General features: G+C 39.4%; 1 protein-coding gene across 1 annotated transcript; it reads right to left on the bottom strand.

The window, feature by feature from the left end:
* Positions 1 to 481: 481 nt before the first annotated feature.
* On the bottom strand, positions 482 to 15,089 carry mccc2 (methylcrotonyl-CoA carboxylase subunit 2). Its single transcript, XM_084055308.1, has 17 exons — positions 14,876 to 15,089; positions 12,059 to 12,125; positions 11,545 to 11,629; positions 10,867 to 10,968; positions 9,891 to 10,018; positions 9,224 to 9,336; positions 8,728 to 8,841; positions 8,575 to 8,639; positions 8,016 to 8,115; positions 7,430 to 7,525; positions 7,201 to 7,273; positions 6,495 to 6,571; positions 3,111 to 3,177; positions 2,273 to 2,429; positions 2,024 to 2,138; positions 1,326 to 1,411; positions 482 to 1,146 (listed from the first exon to the last, which is right to left on the bottom strand). Exons 1-17 carry the CDS (start codon positions 15,023 to 15,025, stop codon positions 1,029 to 1,031), a joined length of 1,713 nt encoding a protein of 570 aa, XP_083911434.1. The 5' UTR covers positions 15,026 to 15,089; the 3' UTR covers positions 482 to 1,028.
* Between the last annotated feature and the right edge of the window lie 6,529 nt (positions 15,090 to 21,618).

Here is a 21,618-nt window from a genome sequence, read left to right on the forward strand (position 1 = left end):
TGCTTCTTATACATCTGCTATACATCAGATTTTATATATCTTCTAAATGAACACGTGAAGAACAAAACTGTGCACAGGGCCCTTTTGGTACATCAGGTACAGGAAGCATCTACTGTATATGAGCTCATCAATTTAACCACTTTCAAACGGGTGTCCATCATTTTAGATGCGTAATTTTAACTGACATAAAAGCTCATGTTGTGCCACGTTGTGATTTTGAAGAATCACCTATTTTTTGCCATTTTAAGTATAAAATAGGTCTCATGTAGCTAACTGATGGTGAGCTGAAGGGTTTTTTGGTGTGTGTCAGAGTTCAAATCAAGTTAATCTTATCTTGAGGACCACAACAATAAGCTCACCAGTGTGATGGAAACAAATACATTTGAACCGGGGTTATTTAGTTAAATGGACTGAACACATAACTTCAGAAGTCTGTCCAACAGTATTATTTCTTAACATAACATTTTCTTCAGGGGTTTATTTATGGGAATAAACAACTGAAATGTTTCAATTATCTTACTGAAATATAGCTAAATAGCCCCCCCTTGTGATTTGTTTCATATAGTATACTGTATCAGTAAAGCATTTCCTCTATACAAAGTCATTCATTTATCCACTATCTCTTAACAGTAATAGTCCTGTTCAAAAGACATATCATTTTCTAAAGTTTCCAATTACCCAAATTTTAATATTGTTAACCACTTACAGTACACAAGCGTTAGGAAAAAGTAACACGATTCTCAAAACAAAGGGTTAGAAAGGTGGAAAGTATTGCATTTACAATGAAAACACATAAGGCACAAGATAAAAGTTCAAATGTCCCATGACCACATTAGACACTATAAATCTGAGGATGTACAACTGCCACTGCCTGTGCTTTTTCTTGTTTCATCTTCAAACTGTATTTACTAGTCTAGACTGTTGGTACTTCTCACAATCTCACCCCGCTAGGACTACTTTAGGTCAAAAAAACAAAACTGTTGAAACGGAAAAACGCCTCTAGCCTTTTATATAAACCAACTGGAGCGTTACATCCTGAACACTCCAAAGCGCGTCCTCTTCGTTGGTGCATTTAGAGCGGCGCTGATGCTCAGTCCCAAAACCAGCCGTGTATCAGCAGGATCAATGATGCCATCATCCCAAAGTCTGTAAATGAGGAAAGATTACCTTATTAAATGCCATGTTATGCCTCACTCAGTGCGTAAGTTATATGACTAATTGCATCATGGCAGTTTGATGATACCATATTTTAGTGTCCAGCTACCTGAAATACAATTCATTATTTTCGAGTGGTCATAACTGTATGTGATGATGACCAAACCTACCTGGCACTCGAGTAGTATGGGCTGCCTTCCTCCTCAAAGCGTTGCACTATTGGAGCTTTCATGGCAGCCTCTTGCTCTGCTGTGAACTGGGAATACATTTATAAAGAAGAACATTGCCAAGGTTGCCAAACAGTATTATGTTGATGAGTTTGGCTCACAGTCAGCCACATGCTAATGTGCTGTGAAATGACAACTGAAGGGCTGTAATGCAAGCTTGCAGGGATGAGGCCTCTTGTGCTCTTGAACTAACAGGTACAAGCTAGCTCTTGACTTGGATGCTGAGCTTGGCTTCAGCAGTAGGAGTCAACTGTGCTCAAGGAAGCCAGTTATGACACGTGGGTTTGCAACAGACAAATCAACTATATTTTGCCACAAAGTAGGGGTATGACACTGCATCTCTTGGTGACGCGTTGCGATTGATTGATTGATTGTATTTGGCGACATAAATAGAGCCCCCGAGGGCTTATTTCCATTGCGGTCCTCTTCAACAAAACGCATGACAACACAACAACAATACATAACAGTGAGCTTGCAGATCAGCAATTTTTGACAAACATTTGACATGGCTGGAAAAAAGGAGGGGACAATATCCCCTCCTCCTTGGGGACCCCAGTCAACAAAGTTCATAGGGTTTATGTGGTTAACTGTGATATACTGTACAACAGGAAAATAACAGGAAAAACTTGTATCAAATGCACCTCTTTTCCCTCGCGTATTCTCTTATCCTTAGTGACAGTGGCGAGGACAGTGGCTGCCTGTTCTCCGCCCATCACAGAGATTCTGGAATTCGGCCACATATACAGGAATCTGGGGCTGAGAAGGAGACAGGAGAAGCTGAACAATAAGCATTTACAACAAGAGGACAACTACAACTATGTTACTAGTGCCTAATAAAAAGTAATTGATCATCAACAATTAAGTACATTTTTATACAATAGCATTTTTACCTGTAGGCTCTGCCACACATGCCATAGTTTCCAGCGCCATATGACCCTCCAATGACCACAGTAAACTTAGGTACGTTGGCACAGGCAACTGCAGTGACCATCTTGGCTCCATCCTTAGCAATTCCTCCAGCTTCATACTCCCGGCCCACCATGAATCCTAAAGGGTGATTTATACTTAGTTGGGCACCGGCGTTGCACACTGAAAATAGCCGATCTACAAACTCACAGCTTGTCACAGCGCGGCACGTTGCGAGCTTGTAGATCTGCTATTTTCAGTGTGTGACACCGGCACACATTATAATAAACATAACGTGATATTTTTTTTTAGACCTGTAAATGCATATGCACACATTTCATGGTGGCACATAGGCACAGTACACTGTCATGCGTTTCATTTTATGCACATCATGATTATGTTAAGACAAACTTTCTATGTGAAGCAAAAATTTGAGTTAAAAAGGGAAAAACTAGGAAGCTGGAGAATTGCAAATCATATTATTGCTCTGCAAATATAATGACATTAAGAATATTAATATCATGTAAATTGAGTTCTGAAGGGGATTGTCTCTTTGCATTCATTAAGTAAAAACCCATATGAATTACAATATTTGTGTGGGTGCTTCAAGTCCTCGAAAATGCTTAAATATTGATATGGTGTTTTCACCCTTCTGTAACTTCTTGAATTATGAATAATATCCTCGATGTTGCCTGAATCTCCCCATTATATACAGAGTGGGAGGCAGCCACGTTAGTGCAAAAGTGATATTGAGACAATTGACAAAAACTCAAGTTATATTACTACAATATTAGTATTACATTTCTTCCTGGCCCAACTTACCGGTTATATTTTGGAGAAAGATCAGTGGAATGTTTCGTTGACAACACAGCTCAATGAAATGTGTCGCCTGCAAAATAATTATAACTTAACTTAATATAATATTGCTCACATAGGGGGAAAAAAAACTCTGGATGTAAACAATCTCCAACTTAAAATATTGAGATGTAATGGACTTAGATAATTTTCTCTTAAACACGATAACAGCGTATTGAATATTAAAGCACCATATTGGTGTCAATACATGTCATTGACTATTCACAGGTTTGGCCATACATTATATCATAATCATAGGACATTTCCCTGTTAATGGCTATATTTACAAATGTTTTCTCTCTCTTAAATGTATCAAACTTACCTTAATATATTTGAGTCAATGTTAGCTAAACATCACAGCGCAGTTAAGAAGTCATGTTTGAATTGCATTCCATAACAGACTTCTCATATAAAGCTGCACTTAGTCAGCAGACTACACATACTGTAGTCAGCAGTAATGTCAAGTGAGTGAGTCGTAGTGAATGAGCTGAACATGCCAGACTGCTGGTAAGATTCTTAGCTAAAAACCATAGTGTTCCTATTCTGGGGCGAACATCAGACAGAAATAGCACGTCTACCAGTTCACAACGTTGTGAGCTTGTAAATCCGTCATTTCCGGCGAAGATATTTGGTGTAGAGAGCAATGAAGAGGGAGGAAAAGTATAGACCCGTTTAGGACTACGGTCAATGAAGTAAATTATATAGGGATTAAGTGGATAATGCAAATCATAGCCGAGTCACAAGTCCACATAATGCAACGACACTTAAAGGATGACTTCACCCATTTTCAACCCATCTTCGTATAATGTGTCCTCACTAATGCTCATAATAATATGGTACCATTTTTGTCTACTTGGTCTGTGTCTCGGCATAGGACTGTGGACAGTTCAGAAACCCGCCTACCACTGACATCATCGATAGGGAATACAAGTCAATAGAAATGGCAGGCTTTCTATTCCTGGACAGTTAACATACTGTAGTATAATAGACGCTAATGTACTCACATTAATACAAATAAATAAATTGGAAATCTTGTTGGGAAAAGAAAACCTGCCCAACGGTGATGTCACTGGTAGGCGGGTTTCTGAACTGTCCACAGCCCTCCTCTGAGACACAGAATGAGTAGACAAAAATGGTACCATATTATAATGGGCATTAGTGAGGACCATTTATATGAAGATGGGTTGAAAATGTGTAAAGTCTAGAGTCGTCCTTTAACTGTGTAAATGTAGGGTCTTCGGTCTACTCTGTACCATTAACCCCTGAGGGGATTAATTATTTGGGAATATACTGTATATAGGCTATAGGCTGTGAGTTGAGTGTAAAACAGTCACAACATAAATAACATCTTTGTCATGTTTAACCAACAATTTATTGACCATGTGTGCTAAGTGAATATGGGGGGGGGGGGGGGGGGGGGGGGCATTTATCCTCTAAAAGAAACACTCCCATCAGTGTATAGAACGAGGTGATTACTCAGAATGGCTTTGTATTGATTGGTACAGTATTTACCTTAAAGGGCCCTCTTAAAGGGATGAGTGGTCTTAAACCATGCCAAGAAAATGCACCCAACCCATAACAGAATCCTTAGTCCTTAAGAAACAAGTACAATTGTCTGTGCACAGTAGATGATCTACTTTCGATATACTTTGTAGCACTCAATTACTCAGGTGTGTCTATTCATTATTCTGACAGCTACCTGGAAAGGCCCCCTATAGTTAATAGGATTGAATGCATCACTTTGCCAAATATAAGCAATAGGTGCAAACATTTGTCGCCGCTTGATACATCATCGTATCGTTTGCAAGTTTGTAGATGCCAAATGTTGAAATATTATTCTATTTTGCTCTCTAATGGGATCATAATAGTTGTATCTGTTATATAATATCTCCTGGGAAGTTAGATTCCAATAATTTGGTGGTTGGATAAAATGCTAGGCATTTCTCTGGTGATGACTTGTCTGTGTTTAGAAAAACAATCAATGTATTGACTTCTGTTGATTACATTGATTGAGTATTTGCACTTACACAGTGTCTTAAGTACCTGAGGTGTAATGTCGGTGGCCATTTAATAGTACTAAATAGTACTAACTAACTAACCTTGCATCATAATAATGTTATATTGAGAATTTCTGGGCAAAGGCTTAAAGAAATCTCCACAATAAAGTCCTTATAGTACAGAGATGGGCCACATGGCATGGGAACCATTGGTTCCCAAGGCTACTTACTTACAGTACAGTGAGAACAGACTGATGACTGAATATGCCTTCATGAATCAAAAATTAAATAACACAAACTAGTCAGTCAAAAGACAGCAGCTTCTTCAATAGTCAAACATTAAACCCTTTCATGACCTCGACATCTTGAGAAGTCCCCCATCGTTCAAAGTATGTATGCCTTTGAGAATTGAACATGAAGAGTTAGTTACAAAATCATATATATATATTTTTAAATTCAGATTAGTTTCAGTTAAATTCACGAGTGTGCTTTCTACTTGCAGTTTAATTCTTATCGTTTAACACATTGCCTGCCAAAAACGTTTATAAACGTTTTTTAGAATTTAAAAAAAACTTCTTTATTTTTGTTTGTTTTTTCGGTTCGTCACAACGAACCAGGAGATAACATTTTCCAAAAAGTTGCTGCTCCATTCACTTCAATGTTAAAAAATAAACGGACAAAAACATTACATTTTTCCTATGTTTAAGCTGTAAACATGCTGGCGTTGCGTATATTCGCATAATCGCCGGTGTGTAATGACCTTCAGAGTTAAAATAATAATACCTCAGATTTATAGCACTTTTCTAAGTCCTCAATGTCAGTTTCAATATTAGTTCCAGGTTTTTTTATTATAATGAAAGGGGGTATTGTTCAGGGGCAAGATTTAGCTAGTCATGTAGCTAGACACCGAAGTCTCAATAAACACCAATGCCTGCTCATGGTGTTTGTGTTGCCAAATATGACCAAATTGACTTAAAAAAAGACTAAAACTACACAACTACAATTGTCTGTGTACATTTATGTTGCTTTTTGTAGTTTACTTTGTAAGTACTGTACAGTACATTCAGTTAGTTTTCTTTTATAGTTTTCTTCCCACACCTAGTTTGACGTTTTAGTTTAGTCTTAGTTATAACATTGGTCACAGGGGCCTGCAGTCTTTCTGAGGTTTTCTATGAAGACATTTCTGAAAGCACCATGTCTAGACATCAGCTCCCCATCCACCCAGCTCTCTCCACAAAATAACGACTACATCTGAGAAAATAACCATTTTCGAAAACAACAGCAGGGGCATATAGTATTCTACAAAGGACTGTTTCAGCTACCTGCAGATACAAAGAGTACTTTGATGCTTTACCTTTTTTGCAGACTCTGAAAACAACACTCCATTGTTGCCAATGATTCCAACAGGGTAACCGAATATTCTTGAAAAACCTGAACACACAAACACACATATAGTAGATGTCCAAAGGTGTTAGCCACATGAACCCTAGCGTCCATATTCTGGGCATGTCATAATAGGCGAACATTCGACAGAAGTAGGTGAACATTCGGCGAAAATAACACATCTACAAGCTGTTGTAGATCTGATATTTTCAGTAAAGAGAGGAAAAAAGGAGCAGGACAAGTATAGGGGGGGGGGGGGGTGGTCTTTTTTTTTGGTATTAAAGAATTCTTATATTGTCACTTCACTGTCATCTGGTGACCCCCCCCCCCCCCCCAGAATCATGTGTCTGGGACCCACAGGTTGAGAACCACTGCACTAATGCATTGCAGAGGTGCTTATAAAAGGCATAAGCACAAGACATATAGACTCGAATAACAGAGTGGCCTCCCTGTCAAATCTTCACATATTGATATTACCGTTACGGTTTGTGAAGTATGCAAAACAAGCTGGGCTAGAGCTGTAGAGCACAAATATCGTCTGTGTGGTGCATGTGATGACATTGTTTTGGCGTTGTGCACATGCTAATGTTGGTGTGCTTTTGAGGGGACAGACATACAAAAATAATGCTTACATACAGACAAACCATGCTCTACAAGTAAAGCATTATTTCACACACCTGTGACCAGTGTATCGCCGTAAAAAGCCTTGAACTCGTCAAATTTACTGCCGTCCACAATTCTGGCAATGACCTGCAAACAAATCACCAAAAGACTAAATTAAACACATGCCAAGTAAAACAAAACAGGAGACTTAGTTTTGTGCACACAGACACACAGAATTTTCTCCCTTTACTCATTTGCTGTCTTGTAAAACAATCTATTAAAAAACATTGGTCAATACAGTACCTCTCTGCAATCGAAGTTGCGTTTCAAGTTATCTCCAACTATGCCATAGAGCTCATCTGCTGGATAGAGAGGAGGTTCTGTAGGTTCTGTTGTAACCTGAAATACAGTATACAGCACAAATACCAATTCAAGAAAAGTTGGATTGAGGAACTGAAGGACATTTCCCAACAATGTTCACTAGCTCAAACCACCCTGCCAATGCTGGTGCCTTTTGCCAAATTACTGTAATTAAGTGAAACTCAGTAGGTCAATCAGTACAGTTTCACCATTCATTAATCATAGCCATAAATAATGATCCGCTTCCTGCTACAATAAGAATAATAGATGGTATAATAACACACAATGTATTTCTGTTTTCCAATATAACTAACTTATCAAAAAGTGCAATGACATTCTAAAGTGCAATGACATTTTTCAGTAGTGAAGTCAGATGGAGCTGCTATCAGCCATTTTATTTGTTTTGAGCAATATGTCTGGAGCAGTGACCTTGTGTGTGTCAACATTAAGTTGTCAGTGTTACTGTGCATAACTTGATGTGCAATAGAAAGCAAAAATAAAACACTTTTAGGGGTATCGTTAGACTTGCCTCAATATTCTTCCTGTAGTTCAGGCTTCGCACTGCTTTTCTTGCCAAATGGAGGGCATGGTTATCATCTAAAGCATAGTGGTCTGTCACACCAGACTTCCTGCAAAATAACACATCCATTTCTGATTAAATAGCTACATGACGCAAGAATAAATGTGTTACACTAAAGACATAAAATTATAGTGCTTGACTTTGTTCATAGCAGGAGCTGTACAGTATGAACTCATTTTTAGTCTTACGAGTGTCAGGCTTTAATGATCATGGCAGTGTTGTCTGCCTGCCCAACACTTTGTACCCAAACAACCTCGCTCGAAACTACGGGTTGGATTGCAACAGAATTTTCGGTGCACCGCCCTGAGAGGATGTTGCTTTGTCACTGCTAGTTTGAACGCAGCAGTAGTCTTCTTCTAGTAAGTATAGCCCATTCAAGTTTCTGAACACTTTCACTTTGGATTCATATCTTTCAGATGTCCAACTCTTAGTCCAACTACTGTTTGTGTGAATGAAGAGAAGTCAAACTGACATGAGATGGGATGAAGGCTACAGTATTATTGCGTACTTGCAGTGAAGATCTGCACCACCCAGGTCCTCGGCAGACACCTCCTCACCAGTTGCAGCTTTGACCTGTCACAAACAATAAATAATACTCAACTACCTGGAGACAGGCCACCAACCATAGCACTCTTGTCATCTACAGGTATATGAATCCTACCAAGGGTGGTCCTCCGAGGAAAATAGTCCCTTGTTTCCTCACGATGATGCTCTCATCTGACATGGCAGGAACGTACGCCCCTCCAGCAGTACAGGATCCCATCACAACTGCTATCTAAAGCAGTGAAGACAAAGAGAAAGCAATTGCAGGTGATAGAGAGGTTTTCATTGAGCTTCAAACAATAAAAACGTCCTGTTGACAGTAGATGGTCGAGCAAGTAAAACAGTCACTGTTCATTTATCCATTTGTAACTCACAGAATATATAAATGTAACCAAATGGACCTTTACGAGTCCTTTTGGTTAAATATGTACACTCTCACAGAATATATAAATGTAACCAAATGGACCCTTACGAGTCCTTTTGATTACATCTGCACACTCTCATAATTAAATTAATGCTGAGGATTTTACTGTGTGGGTTAATTAATTCTGGTCACATTCACCCCTAACATTGTTAGTGTGCCAAAAATACATGAAGCTGATTTTCCATTTTACCTGTGCTATCCCCTCTGATGAGAGTCTTGCCTGGTTGTAGAAAATCCTTCCAAAATGTTCTCTGTCTGGAAACACATCTGCCTGTCTGGGTAAGTTTGCCCCACCGGAATCCACTAAAGGAGTCAGGAGGAACATTTTGAAAACCTGTCAAATTACAGTACACCTGGTCCCAACCTGTATTTTTGGCTTTTCAAACTGCCATGTGCTGCTGAAGTGCTGATACCCTTGGGCAGGGCATTTTTGATCGTTCAAAGGTTGATACTAGAGAACAAAATGCTGGAACCACCAGATGCCCTTGGATTTTGGAACAACTTAATATTTGCCGGAGGAGACGGCACTAACCATGGCAGTGAGAAAATCTCTACCCGGGTTTCTGGAGTTGTTTCTATGTAACATTCATGACTCATCATCTCTTTTATGTTTTTCTTTGACATTTTATGTCCAAAATCTAAACAAGAGGAGCTGGGAAGTGAGGTCAAACAGGATGGCTGATCAAACTGTAATTAAAAGCTCAGTCATTCATCCATTACCATTCTAAGAAGATCTTTTTGATCTCTCTGCTAGGAAACTAGGCTGGTCTTTGAAGATAAACAGCAAAACATCTATGAATGTCATCACACCATTTCAGTCAGGTATTAACGATTTGTCCAGAATATGAATAACTTACCCAAGTATATGCATGGCATGTGGTTTTCTTTCGCTATTTCTTGTGCACGAAGGTGTTTCTTCACAGTAACTGGATAGTATGTTCCCCCTTTAACGGTGGCATCATTTGCGACAATGACGCATTCTACCCTGTAAGAGAAGGGTAGATGGTGATGTAAAACTTAAGAGACTGGTTGCACATGAAGCAATGATGTTGCTTCAAAACAATAGCCTGGAAAAAACAAGAAACCAAAATAAAATGAGGAGATAAAGTCAACAGATGACCCAATCTATCTATCATGCACAAGCTTGCTCTGACGAGTTGGCCCATGAGCCCAGGTATTGGATAATTGATTCTTTCAGCACTTATTTAAGCACTTTTAAGCAAAGTGCTTAAATGATATAAATATATATATATATTATAGAGGTGGATGGTTTGGGAAGATGTTGCAGGTGATAGATAACCTCAGCTTTCTTGGCATTTAGCCCAAGATCCACTACAGTGTAGACTAATGGGGATCCTTAATAAACAATAAACCACACTTGGCACACTCCGTCTCCACTCCAGTCAGGAGCAACTTTGCCTGCTCGGCATGGTTATATATCAAATACATACATATACAGTACATATACATCATCATATCATATTCTGTACATATGATCAGGCTTGTTGTTTTTCATCGGAGCAAAGTTTCAGATCTCCAGGATGATGTCATCAAGATAGCAATTCTTAAAAAGACTGCTGGGGGACCTCGGCACTTTCACCTTGCTTCAGAGTGGGTTTCACATCCATCCATCCATCCTCAACTCGTAAACTTTTATTGGTTCAAGTGCAACAACAACCTACAATAAACCAGTCCAATTTTATAAACAACGTGGCATGTGAATTTGTCGAACTGAAAAAGTTCATTCTGGAACTCGCTATCCAAGTCAGGTCATTACTTTCACTTCTTTGAGGGTGGATGAAATAAATGAAAAATTACCATAATACTACTCACCCTGAAACTCGCCCGATTCCAGTAATTATACCCCCTGCTGGTACTTCCTCTTTTCCATACAACTCATATGCTGCAAATTGGGAGAATTCCAAAAAAGGGGTCCTGAAAAAAAAGAAATTGCAGCATAATAATAGTCAAATTACCGTGTGAACTAAAAGTATACTTTTCAGCCAAAGATTTTGAACATTTGAACATTGGAAAGGGTGTCTGGATCAAATCTATGAAAGAAAATGGTAATGGTGAGCCAGTTGCCAGTATACACAATACCAGCACAATATTCAGCATTTATACATTTTTATAAGAGGGCATTGTGCCCGACTTGCATTACCCCAAGTAGTAGTTATAAGTCTATATATTGTGAGTCTCTCCCAAAGCTGACATCAATCAAGAGAACTAAAGCTCTGCCATCAAGTGACACTTACTGGGAATTACACCACTAGAAACTGACCACTGGAGGTGTTTTTCTTTTGGCAATAGCTCTTCCATTTAGTCAATCACTTTAAATTTAGTACAGTATCAATCTAAGTCCTTTTCAAACTGGCAAGAACAATGGTGAAATAAATGACATCAAACTACTGTTTGCCACCACATTTATACTCTTGCTCCTGTGAAAAAAATAAATCATCATATTTGTTTATAATAATAAAGTAAGTGTAAATGTGGATTATAGTACTGTACCCTGGATCCAGAAGTCTGTCAACGCGTTCTCTCGGCAAGAGCTTTCCACGAGAGGTATGAAGTTTCCTGGCTTTTTCTCCACCACCTGTAGTAATAAAAATACATAAAAGGCTATCTTCACACATCACAGTATGTGCTATCTGACAGGGGGTTTCTTCATTTTAACACATTCTTGTTTATTGCAATGAACAAGCAGATTAACTCAAATGTTTTGTCAGTTATAGTTTATTATTATGTTTTAGCTTTAGTTCATTATAATAACCCTGTTTCACAACAGGGAGCTGCCCAGAACAAACAGCACAGGAAGGGATCACTAAGGAATTCCAATGGGAGGTCCCGTTTCATTGACTTACTTTAGCTAATCCATGAATTTGAACTAGCAACATACTGGACTTGGAATCAGTTCTTCAACTATTAGGCTACTGCCTACTATACTGAATACTAAATGCAAGAGAGATTTTACACTTTCTTCTTCAATGTGCTACCCACTTACTGTATGTCAGTCAATACTCACCCAATTTAACCTTCTCTGTTCGGCTTTTCAGTTCATCAACCAGAACTTGCATTCGCTCATAGTTTTCCTGGAAAAGGAATGCATTAAATTATTTTTCTGTTTGCTGTGAACCAGTCACAGTAACACAATAACTTTTGGCGTTATGTTAAAGCTGCAATCCATACTGTAACTTTCATGTCCTACCCAGGAATCAAAGCCAGGTCCCCGCGTTAGCACCAACATTTTTACTGTTGAGCTATACGGGAGAGCGTGCTTGGGAAGGCGAGTTATTTCCATATGAATTGCATGCAATACCTTTTTTCAACAAATAGTGGTCCTACCCAATCACATGATCTACATTTCTCAATTGGAAGAATAGGGAGATCACCTAAATTGTGTTCGTAATGAAATCAGTTAAATCCTCAATGTCAGATGCATTATCATGCAGAATATTCAGAATGATAGAAGAATAAGATTCCATGAATAATAGTAGGATGTTGTCCTCTAGCTGCAGAGAATAATTAACTATAATGAGTTTCAGTATCCTGATGCTCTGATGAGTTTCTCTGTGATTAGCCCTAGGTCCAGAGCGTTAGTGAGTTCTCTCTAACGCCCTGCCAGGCGTTAAAATATGTCCGCAAGATGGAAATTATTTTATTTCCTCCACTGCGCCCTCTACAGATCTGATCAATGGTCATTTATATTGACCAGATCTGTAGAGGGCACAGTGGAGGTAATAAAATAATTTCCGTCTCGCGGACATATTCTTTTTTTCTGCCCAAAAGGTGTATTTTACAGAGAAGGTGGGGTGCTGAGAGGCTTCTCACCTCTGAGAATAGACTTTCAACAACACAAAACAGCCTTTATTTCAGTGAGTAGCTAAGTGGTTTTGTTTATCGTTACTACATTTAGAGCCCTCGCAGGGCAGTGGAATTGTCTATGAGCAGCCTTGCCAGGCGCTGGCAGGGCTACTCTCTGATATACGACGATAATCTTACTTTAGCTATTTCTCTGGTTGTAACTACTTCTATATATATATATATATGCCTTCATGTCAAGGTTCAGTATGTATATATAAAGATATGACGTCATGCTGTGACGTCACGCTGGCGTTGTGCCAGAATAGGTGGTGTTCTCATGCTAGATGTCATATCCTTTGTAACAGTGTTACTTATATTGTATTATTACTGTTAGCAAGGAAATACTTTCGTTACTTACTTACGGGACAATTTATTAATGTCTTTATTATGTAACTGTGTAATAAGCAGGATAATTGTTGTGATAATCGTTTAGAAATAACCCCCTCAGGATCATTCAACTTTAATCATCCTGTCGGGGTCTATTTCTCAACAACGACCTTTGACAGTTCTCAATAAACAATAACAGTATATTTATCTGAAAACATCTATGCCAATCGTACAATCTACTTCATTGACCACTTCAAGTACCACAGAGCTTCAATCTACCAAGGTTGTGGGTCTGCAGCTAAAAGAATGACAGATGTCTGCTATACGAACGCTAACTCTAATGCTAGTTAGTAACTTACTGTTACTAGCTGATTTATGCCATTCTGTATCAAACTGAGTGCATCAGTGTCTCACAATCTGTTGATAGCCCCTTAAAAAACACAACATTACTGGTTTGAGAGAAGCCTACATTATGATGATTACCTTTTTTTTAAGTCATTGGGTATTATTACTATTAACAATAAATAAATAACAGAGTGAAGACTGCCTAAAGTTTTAGTATTTTGTTAAAACTGACATAAGAGGGAACTTTCAAATCAATGTTTGGATATACTTCTGTATAGATAAATTAGACCATTATTGATGGAGGGTGGGAAAACTTGCCAAACAGTTGCCAAACTAACTAAGGCAGTTTGTATTGTAATAGATCCTTTTTATATTGAGATGCTTTTCTTTCTTTTCTTCAAAAGTAGGGAATAGGGTCACTCTCTGACCCAAGGCTATGATGTATAACATAACAAGTTCCTGTGGTATACAGTACACACACACACACACACGTTTAAACAACTTCAACATTTGTGGGACCTAATGAACTGTATTGGGAATTTGCTAAAAGAAAAAAGATGGTGTGGCAAATCTCTCCCAAAGCAAATCAAGATAAAAGCTCCATGACTGTAGCGCCATCAAGCGAAATTACTGGGAGTTACACCACACTGTCAGTGAAGAAGTGTACACCTGACTCCTGGACTTTTCTTCTCTCTTGGAAGTACAACAGTAGCTCTTTCTTTTAGTGTACAGTAGCTCTTTAAATGTAAAGGCCGTACTGCGCTAAAGAACATAACATAACAGCTCCATACATCCACTTCAGTGGAACCTCACAGTTAACTCTCTGGTTTAAGAGTAATTTTATACAAATGACAGTAGAACTATTCTATTGCCAACATTGTTATTGTTGCACTAACTTGGTTACACGCGCATATGAAGCCATTAGCCTTGGATTAAGGCTGTCATAGATGTATTTGATCGATTTTGATATTTGCATATCATAGATACGAAAGCAAAAGTCATACTCGATTAAATATACACCCATGATAAGTCTTGATCCAAGGCTATGATGCTATAGACCTTGACCATGCAGAGAGCCAGGCAGCTCAAGGTTTTGACCTCCATTAGAAAGCTCGCTGGGTTCTCTGTTGAACAGAACCTGGTAGACAAGTCATTATTATAAGAAACGTACTCTTTCTGGGGTAGGTGACATACTGTAATGTTACGTTACATAAAACGCATCCTATAAAGAACTCTTCAGCTGCAGGCAGAACGAGTACATTTGAGAGCTAACTAAACATTAGCTGTAGTCAGACTTAAAACCCACCTGGTACTCTGAGGACTGGGTGTCAGGCTGAGAGCCCAGTCTGGCCACACTGTCTGCATAGTAAGGTCTGGCGTTGGCCACGGCGACACTCCTGTACCGAAGCAGCCACGGCCGGCCGGCCTGCAGAAGCATTCTGGTGCTCGCTGCCATTATTTACTTCACCAAGGCAGCAGGTAGCATTGAGCTATGTAGCTCGAACTAACTGTTTCCTTTCCTCCAGGCTCGGCTCTTCTTCTAGCTGTGTTTATTAAAAGATGGTACACACCGCCACCTACTGTCTGCTCAGGACAGGACCAGTCTCAGGGAATCATTGCACCTACCAAATGTGTTGTGTGTACAATAGATTGATGGTGGCCCACCACAGTATTGATTAAATGCACAATATAGCTCCTTGTTATCAGGTCACAAATTATGACATTTCAACAGAATACATACTAGGGGCTTTGTCACAGTCATCATTTACCTGCTCTTCACAGACTTGCCACAGATACACAAACAGTTCAGAAGTATTTCAAGGTCTACAGTACTCTGTCCTCACCACTGCACAGGCCATTTGATTTACCCTACAATATTTAATGTACATGGACAGATTATGGACGGGCCAACGGGGACAGTGACCAGGAGCCATGAGGCCCGTTGACAATGTACTTAAAGCTTACTTTACTTTATTGAATATATATTTAATATAGGTTCACTCTCAAATATGTGGACCCAGCCAGGCCAGCCTACAGTGCAAGTCCCTACCTAGGCCCCATTTGACTTATGGGACTATTGTAAAGAGCTTACAAGTATTAGATATTTTGGTTGTTTAATGCAAATAGATATGCGAATACTGTAGGATATAGCCTGTAAATCCTTTATGATAAAATGTTTAAGGTGCTTTCTTTTACCCACACATCCCTTACAACTCGAGTAGTGTTTGTGTGCCCACCCAACTGTCCGTTCTGAGCACAGATGTTTAGTGTTTGGCCCGAATTTGAATGGAACCCCCTGAACTTTCCATGGAAGGGATGCCATTATGCTAGCCATTGAACTGCAATGATAAGAATTGATGAAATGAAAAGCACTTCTGGATGTGTATGGTATTCTTTCTGTAGCATGTGACACGTCATGCCACAAGGCTCCCTGAGTAGTAACAATGGAATTACTAGCATAGAATGTATATGCTTAATATACCATGGAAAGTCTGGCGATGTGCATTTCAGTAAAGTGGCTATTATACACACACACACTGTATATTTCATTAATCCATGGTGGTTTTGCATGAATCATCTTATAAAAATGGGTCACATTTACAGTACATTCTCACAAAAAAACAAGTCTAAATCAGACACCAATGAGACAAATGTGAGTCCTGAACTCAGATTTTATACATGTAACAAATAAACTCAATAGAATTGATGGAATGAACAAAATAAAAAGTAGAGGAATACACTGAACAATGTGAGAAGGAATCAAGCATGATAATTAATACACATTGTTTGGATGAATCCTCCTGGTGAAGAAATTATAGGCTCGCAAGAGAATAAGCTAATTGTCTCAAATGTTAAATTAAAGTAAACACATTCTATTCTATTAAACAGATATAGTGGCGCTAACGTTTAATCTACTGTACTAAAAATGAATTGAAACCAAAGATTGTCCATTAGATTATAACCACAATGTTATGTTAAATCTAATTCTCAACCTCTTCATAGACATGATCCAGGGTAAAAAATAAATAAAAGACAGGCGAAATAGGCCGCTCTCACCCGGGGCAAGCCACTGGCTGTCCCATGGCTACTCACATCTCAGTGATTAGAAAAGGTTTAGCATATTTGGCAACCTTTGTTTTCACTCCGTTTTCACAAAGTCACAAAAGAGCAAAGAGGGGACTTGCATGCAGAAATAAGGAGATCAGACTACAGGTCTGGATTGCAAATTAAATTCTTCGTTTAAGCCTCCAGGGCTGAACAGAATACAGAAGCAAACATTTTAGTCCTTATAGGGACTATCATCAGTGCATAATGAGATAATAGGCAGTTACGTCATAAATGGATCTAATCAAGGGTGAAAGAGGTAGGGAAGTTTGTGCTCTAAACTCAAGGCTTACTAGGGCTGAAGACAGGTGCAAGAGGCCAGCATGAAAGACCATATATGCAGTAATCAACAAAAAGGATTGATTCCATGTTTGTTTTCTGTATGGGTTGTATAAATGTCTACATGGTGTTCATTTTCCGGCAGGCCCTTGGGCCTCAACAGTGTAATGGACTGATTGATGCCACCATGTGTCTTCGATCAGCCTCTACCATTGTTTACTTCAAATAAGCATTCACTGAATGCAACCTGAATAGTGCATCAGTGTTGATGTTGGTCTGAGGACTGAAATGTCCACTCTGTCACTTTATTTCACTATGTCACTTTTGTATGTAAAAGACTATTTTTGCATCCAAAAAGCCTCATTGTTAATTTGTCAGTGTGCAAGCCTTTGTCGTTTATGGTCTAATCAAGGTTGCGCATGATTGAACACACCTGAACACAGCTATAAAGTCCAACAGGTCAGCTGACCAGAAACAAACCAAAAAACTCAACAAAGAAAGCAATGTAGCCAACACATTCCTACATAGACATTAGAGCAATACAATTCATTTGCATAATACATGCATATACGGTATACTGCACTAGCCCTAGACTAGAATGTCTGATCTTACACATTTCATGTATTCAAAATACACAGCCATAAATCGGTCCTATCCGCGCACGGTTAGCAGACTGATCTCGGCGGCATAAAAGTGCTCTGCGCAGCATATGTACTCACCCAATAATTAATGCCTAAGACTTTAAGTCAGAAATTGTCCTCTAGTTTCATATCCATTTGAAAGTTTTGGCAGAAAACGTGTGTTTAGTAAAATATCTCCACTTTTTCATGAGCTTCACACGGGTGACATTCTGTTCGGGCAAGGGGCCAAAAATTAGTGCAAGTCTGAATATATCAAAACTTCCTCTGATCACCGCAAACGTCATCACAAATTGACAGGTGCGATGACATTTGCTCCGCAACCACCACGACGGCCGTCTGCGTACGCTGAGTTAATAAAACAAGCACCCTCGGTCAACCTCTCACACAAACGCACTTTGGCATCTTTGAGAAGGTTTGATCATCATCAATTGAACCACATACACACACGTTACTAAGTCTCTACTAGGTTGGGGGCTTAGCCCCCTAGGCAACGGACACATGCGCGCAGCGCGTGCATGTGTCCCCCCCGCGCGGATTTCGGCGGATTTGGGTACTTTTCCCCCCATTTTTTGTTACTTTATTTCGGTTTTAGGGTTAAGGGTAGGGTTATAGATATATAATTCAACATTTTTTTATTTATTTTTTTATTGGATAACACATTGGTGGCTATAGCCACCGAAGCCCCCGCGTAAGGAAGCCCCTGCACTGTATGTATGTATAAATAATAATTATTTTTTCTGTGTGCTTGACTATTTTACCCTCAGTATTAGAGGTGTACACCTATGTTATTATACATAAGGTGTACAAGCTTTATTTAGCCTTAAAAAGGAACGCATCTCATATCATCTTTCTTTCTTTTGCTTTTTGTCTTAAGCATTGCCTGTATATCCGCTACCAAGATTCAGAAGATGAGGGTGACGGTGATGATTGAAATGGCCAACCGTAGTCTACAGTACTTGGCGGTGCCAGAGTCAGCAATGTAATTAACATTGACACCACCAACATCGACCAATTCCGGGATATGGTATTGCTGAATGCTGAACCGTTCAAGTGGGGCCGAGTGGTTGTTGGAAACCGCACAACTCATCTTGCCAACTTGAATACTCTGTTGAACCTCTGGAACGGGAGAGGGAGACGTTACACAGTGTTACTGTCCAGAAAAAAAATGGGGCTGACCAGTTCGCGGCAACCCAGTTCTTTGGGTACTCTGCCCAAGCTAATATTCCAAACCCTGGCCCACCAAAAACACTGCGACAAGCAAAGCATGCAAAAGAAAGCAAATATTTGAAAAGAAAAGCAACGGGTTCAAAAGGAGCAATTTGGAATCCCTTGCCAGTCCAAGGACTGTAGGGCTCACATTTCGAGATCTGGATCCAGGGAGCCACACATTCATTTGATATCACATGCGAATGTCAGTTGAGGAGCTAAACTGTTCCAAAGGGGAGAAAAATGTCTAAGCCATAACTTATTTAAAGAATCGTCATTATTTGAAAGCTATGAAGATTATTTTTTAGCACAAAGGTCAGGGAGTCTGTGTTGGACGGGGATTGCCAAGCACTCAATTCAAGGGGTAACCAATCCTATTTACTTTTACCAATTGATCGTTGTGGGTCACATGATTATATCTCATTCATAAAGAGCTCTACTAACATTTCTGAAGCAAACATATTTTCTATATCAGTGATATAATCTTATTTTCTATCTTGTTTGGTTTTCAGAGAAAAGCAATGGTCCAAGACAACAATAGTCCCCTGCAAAAGAAACCCTCATTGGAGAACATTGAAATGTTCTCCTGTGGAGAGACTATGACATGGCTTGCCATAAAGGCTCCTGTAACCGATGCTTGCCGTAAGTCTATGTTTCCTTCCCCCAAAAGCATCAGGGTCCCACAGATCTGTTGGACGTTTTAGATGTAGACGGTATGATACAACATCTACATGTAGCCATGGAATAATTTAATTCAGAATATAATTACTACCATAAAATGAATGTTTCCAAAATGTGGAACCCCTGTGCCATTTTCTACTTTTCCAGTGATGATGTTGATAAGTAGGAAATGCGCCTAGGGTGAACCAAAATCTGAAGCATCCCTTTAATTCCAGACATTTCAATTCTTTCAGTATTCAAACAGAGTAAGAAGCTGAGGAATTTGTCAATAAGAAGAGAGACTTGAGGGGCTTGTTGAAGCTCCTAAGACTTTCACAAAGAAATTATCCTTCCGCAGGTAGACCAAGTGTAATTTACAGCTATACAATCCATGTGATCACATCTGGTTTGTATCACATGTATACTATGCTTCTGTCTTCTACAGGATGACTTTGATCTGCTTTACAGCAACAAAAGCATGACAGCACGTGGCACTCATGGTGCTGAAAATAGCATTTGACCACAGGTCACTGAAAAAGGAGGTGAAGAAGAATTTCCAACATGCTGCAGACATGATGGTGGTAGGATATTCTAATAAAAAAATAATCTTTACAATATTTGTACTGTATTAAAAGCCGTTAGCTGCATGTGCAGCCAACTTCCTGGGCATTGTAGGGGCAGATAATAATGTCTCAGAATTTCACCTGGCTGCTGACCAACTGCAGTGGCTTCATGACCTTGCAGAAAAGGTTGTGCAATTCTGTTGGTTGGCTGCTAAACCGGGGGAGATTGACTTGGTGGCTGCAATAGCCAATAAGGACAATGGCAGCCAACAGACATATCCTTTCTGTCATTGCAAGGAAGGTAAAGAAAATGTTAACACAAAAAGTGTAATTGTGGGTGGTCAAATCATGGCTCATAAACTGGAAAGGGTCCCATTTGGAGGCTCTTTTATGTTGTAGTAGTAGTAGTAGTTGCACTTAATAATAAATATTATACTAAAAACAGCAACTTCAGATGGGAGACAAGTTGTGTGTGTGATTCACCAAGCCTGTTCTGTTTCCTCAACAGAGAAAGGTGAAGACATGCTACTGCGCTGTAGGCTACAGCTGTCCTCACATATGGACACACTTGGCCTGTACCAATCTTACTTCTGTGCCAAAAGGCGATCGGTACTGTAGTCCAATCTGTGAGTAGCTACATTTACTGTACACAAACGGTGCAGTGCCATCTTGAAGAGCGATGCCTCCACAATGTGTGGTACCACACCCGATGTTTGAGGCCCGAGTAGCGTAAAATCATCAATGAAACCATTTACTGACATTATAATCTTATCAAAAACGTATTATGTGTCTTACTTAAGAGTAATGTTTTGCATTTCCCCTAAAAAGGTGAATGGTACTGCTCACCAGAGTGCCATCAGGATCAAAGTCAGGACAAGGTTCTGAATTTCTGAGGATTGTGTCAGAGAGGGTGATGGGACCAGCATTGATGCAATTCTGGAAGCATGACCTCCTGTCCTTTTGGCAAAGGAAACACCACAAGTACTTTATACTCATATATCATATTTTCTGAATTATACTAAGGCACTGATGTGGAGGGGCTTTTGTCACATGGACAGGCAGGATTGTGTCAGAGGGTGATGGACCTGCATTGATGCAATTCTGGAAGCATGACCTCCTGTCCTTTTGGCAAAGGAAACCAAAAGTACTTTATACTTATATATCATATTGGTAACAATTTGATTACAGTATCATGCAATTAACATCTATCGTGGTTCATGTGTCTTTCAAATTTGTAGCCTTGGTTTATGTTGTCCATTAGGAATTGAGGGTTATTTGCCCGAACGTCTCTGCATGGAGATGGTGTGGGGTAGAGTGGCCAACATTAGTGATGAGCCTGGGAAAAATATTCCTTTAGATCTGGCAAATGAATTCGTAAACAATTAATTCAAAGGTATGCCTTCAATCGATTAACAGAGTACTGACTTTTTTAGCCAGTTAACATTCAGATTATAAAGTACACAGCCAACTTTGTGGTGTTGTTTTTTTCTCTCAGAAACTCAAGTGGGCCCGGGGGTGCTACACAAATCCGAGCAGGTGGCTAGGTGTGCCGAAAAGTCTGGGCCGTTTGGGAAACAGTTGTTCCTGTCCTCGGG

This window comes from Gymnoscopelus microlampas (assembly GCF_963454915.1).
Source record: "Gymnoscopelus microlampas genome assembly, chromosome: 4".
Classification (NCBI taxonomy): Eukaryota; Metazoa; Chordata; class Actinopteri; order Myctophiformes; family Myctophidae; genus Gymnoscopelus; species Gymnoscopelus microlampas.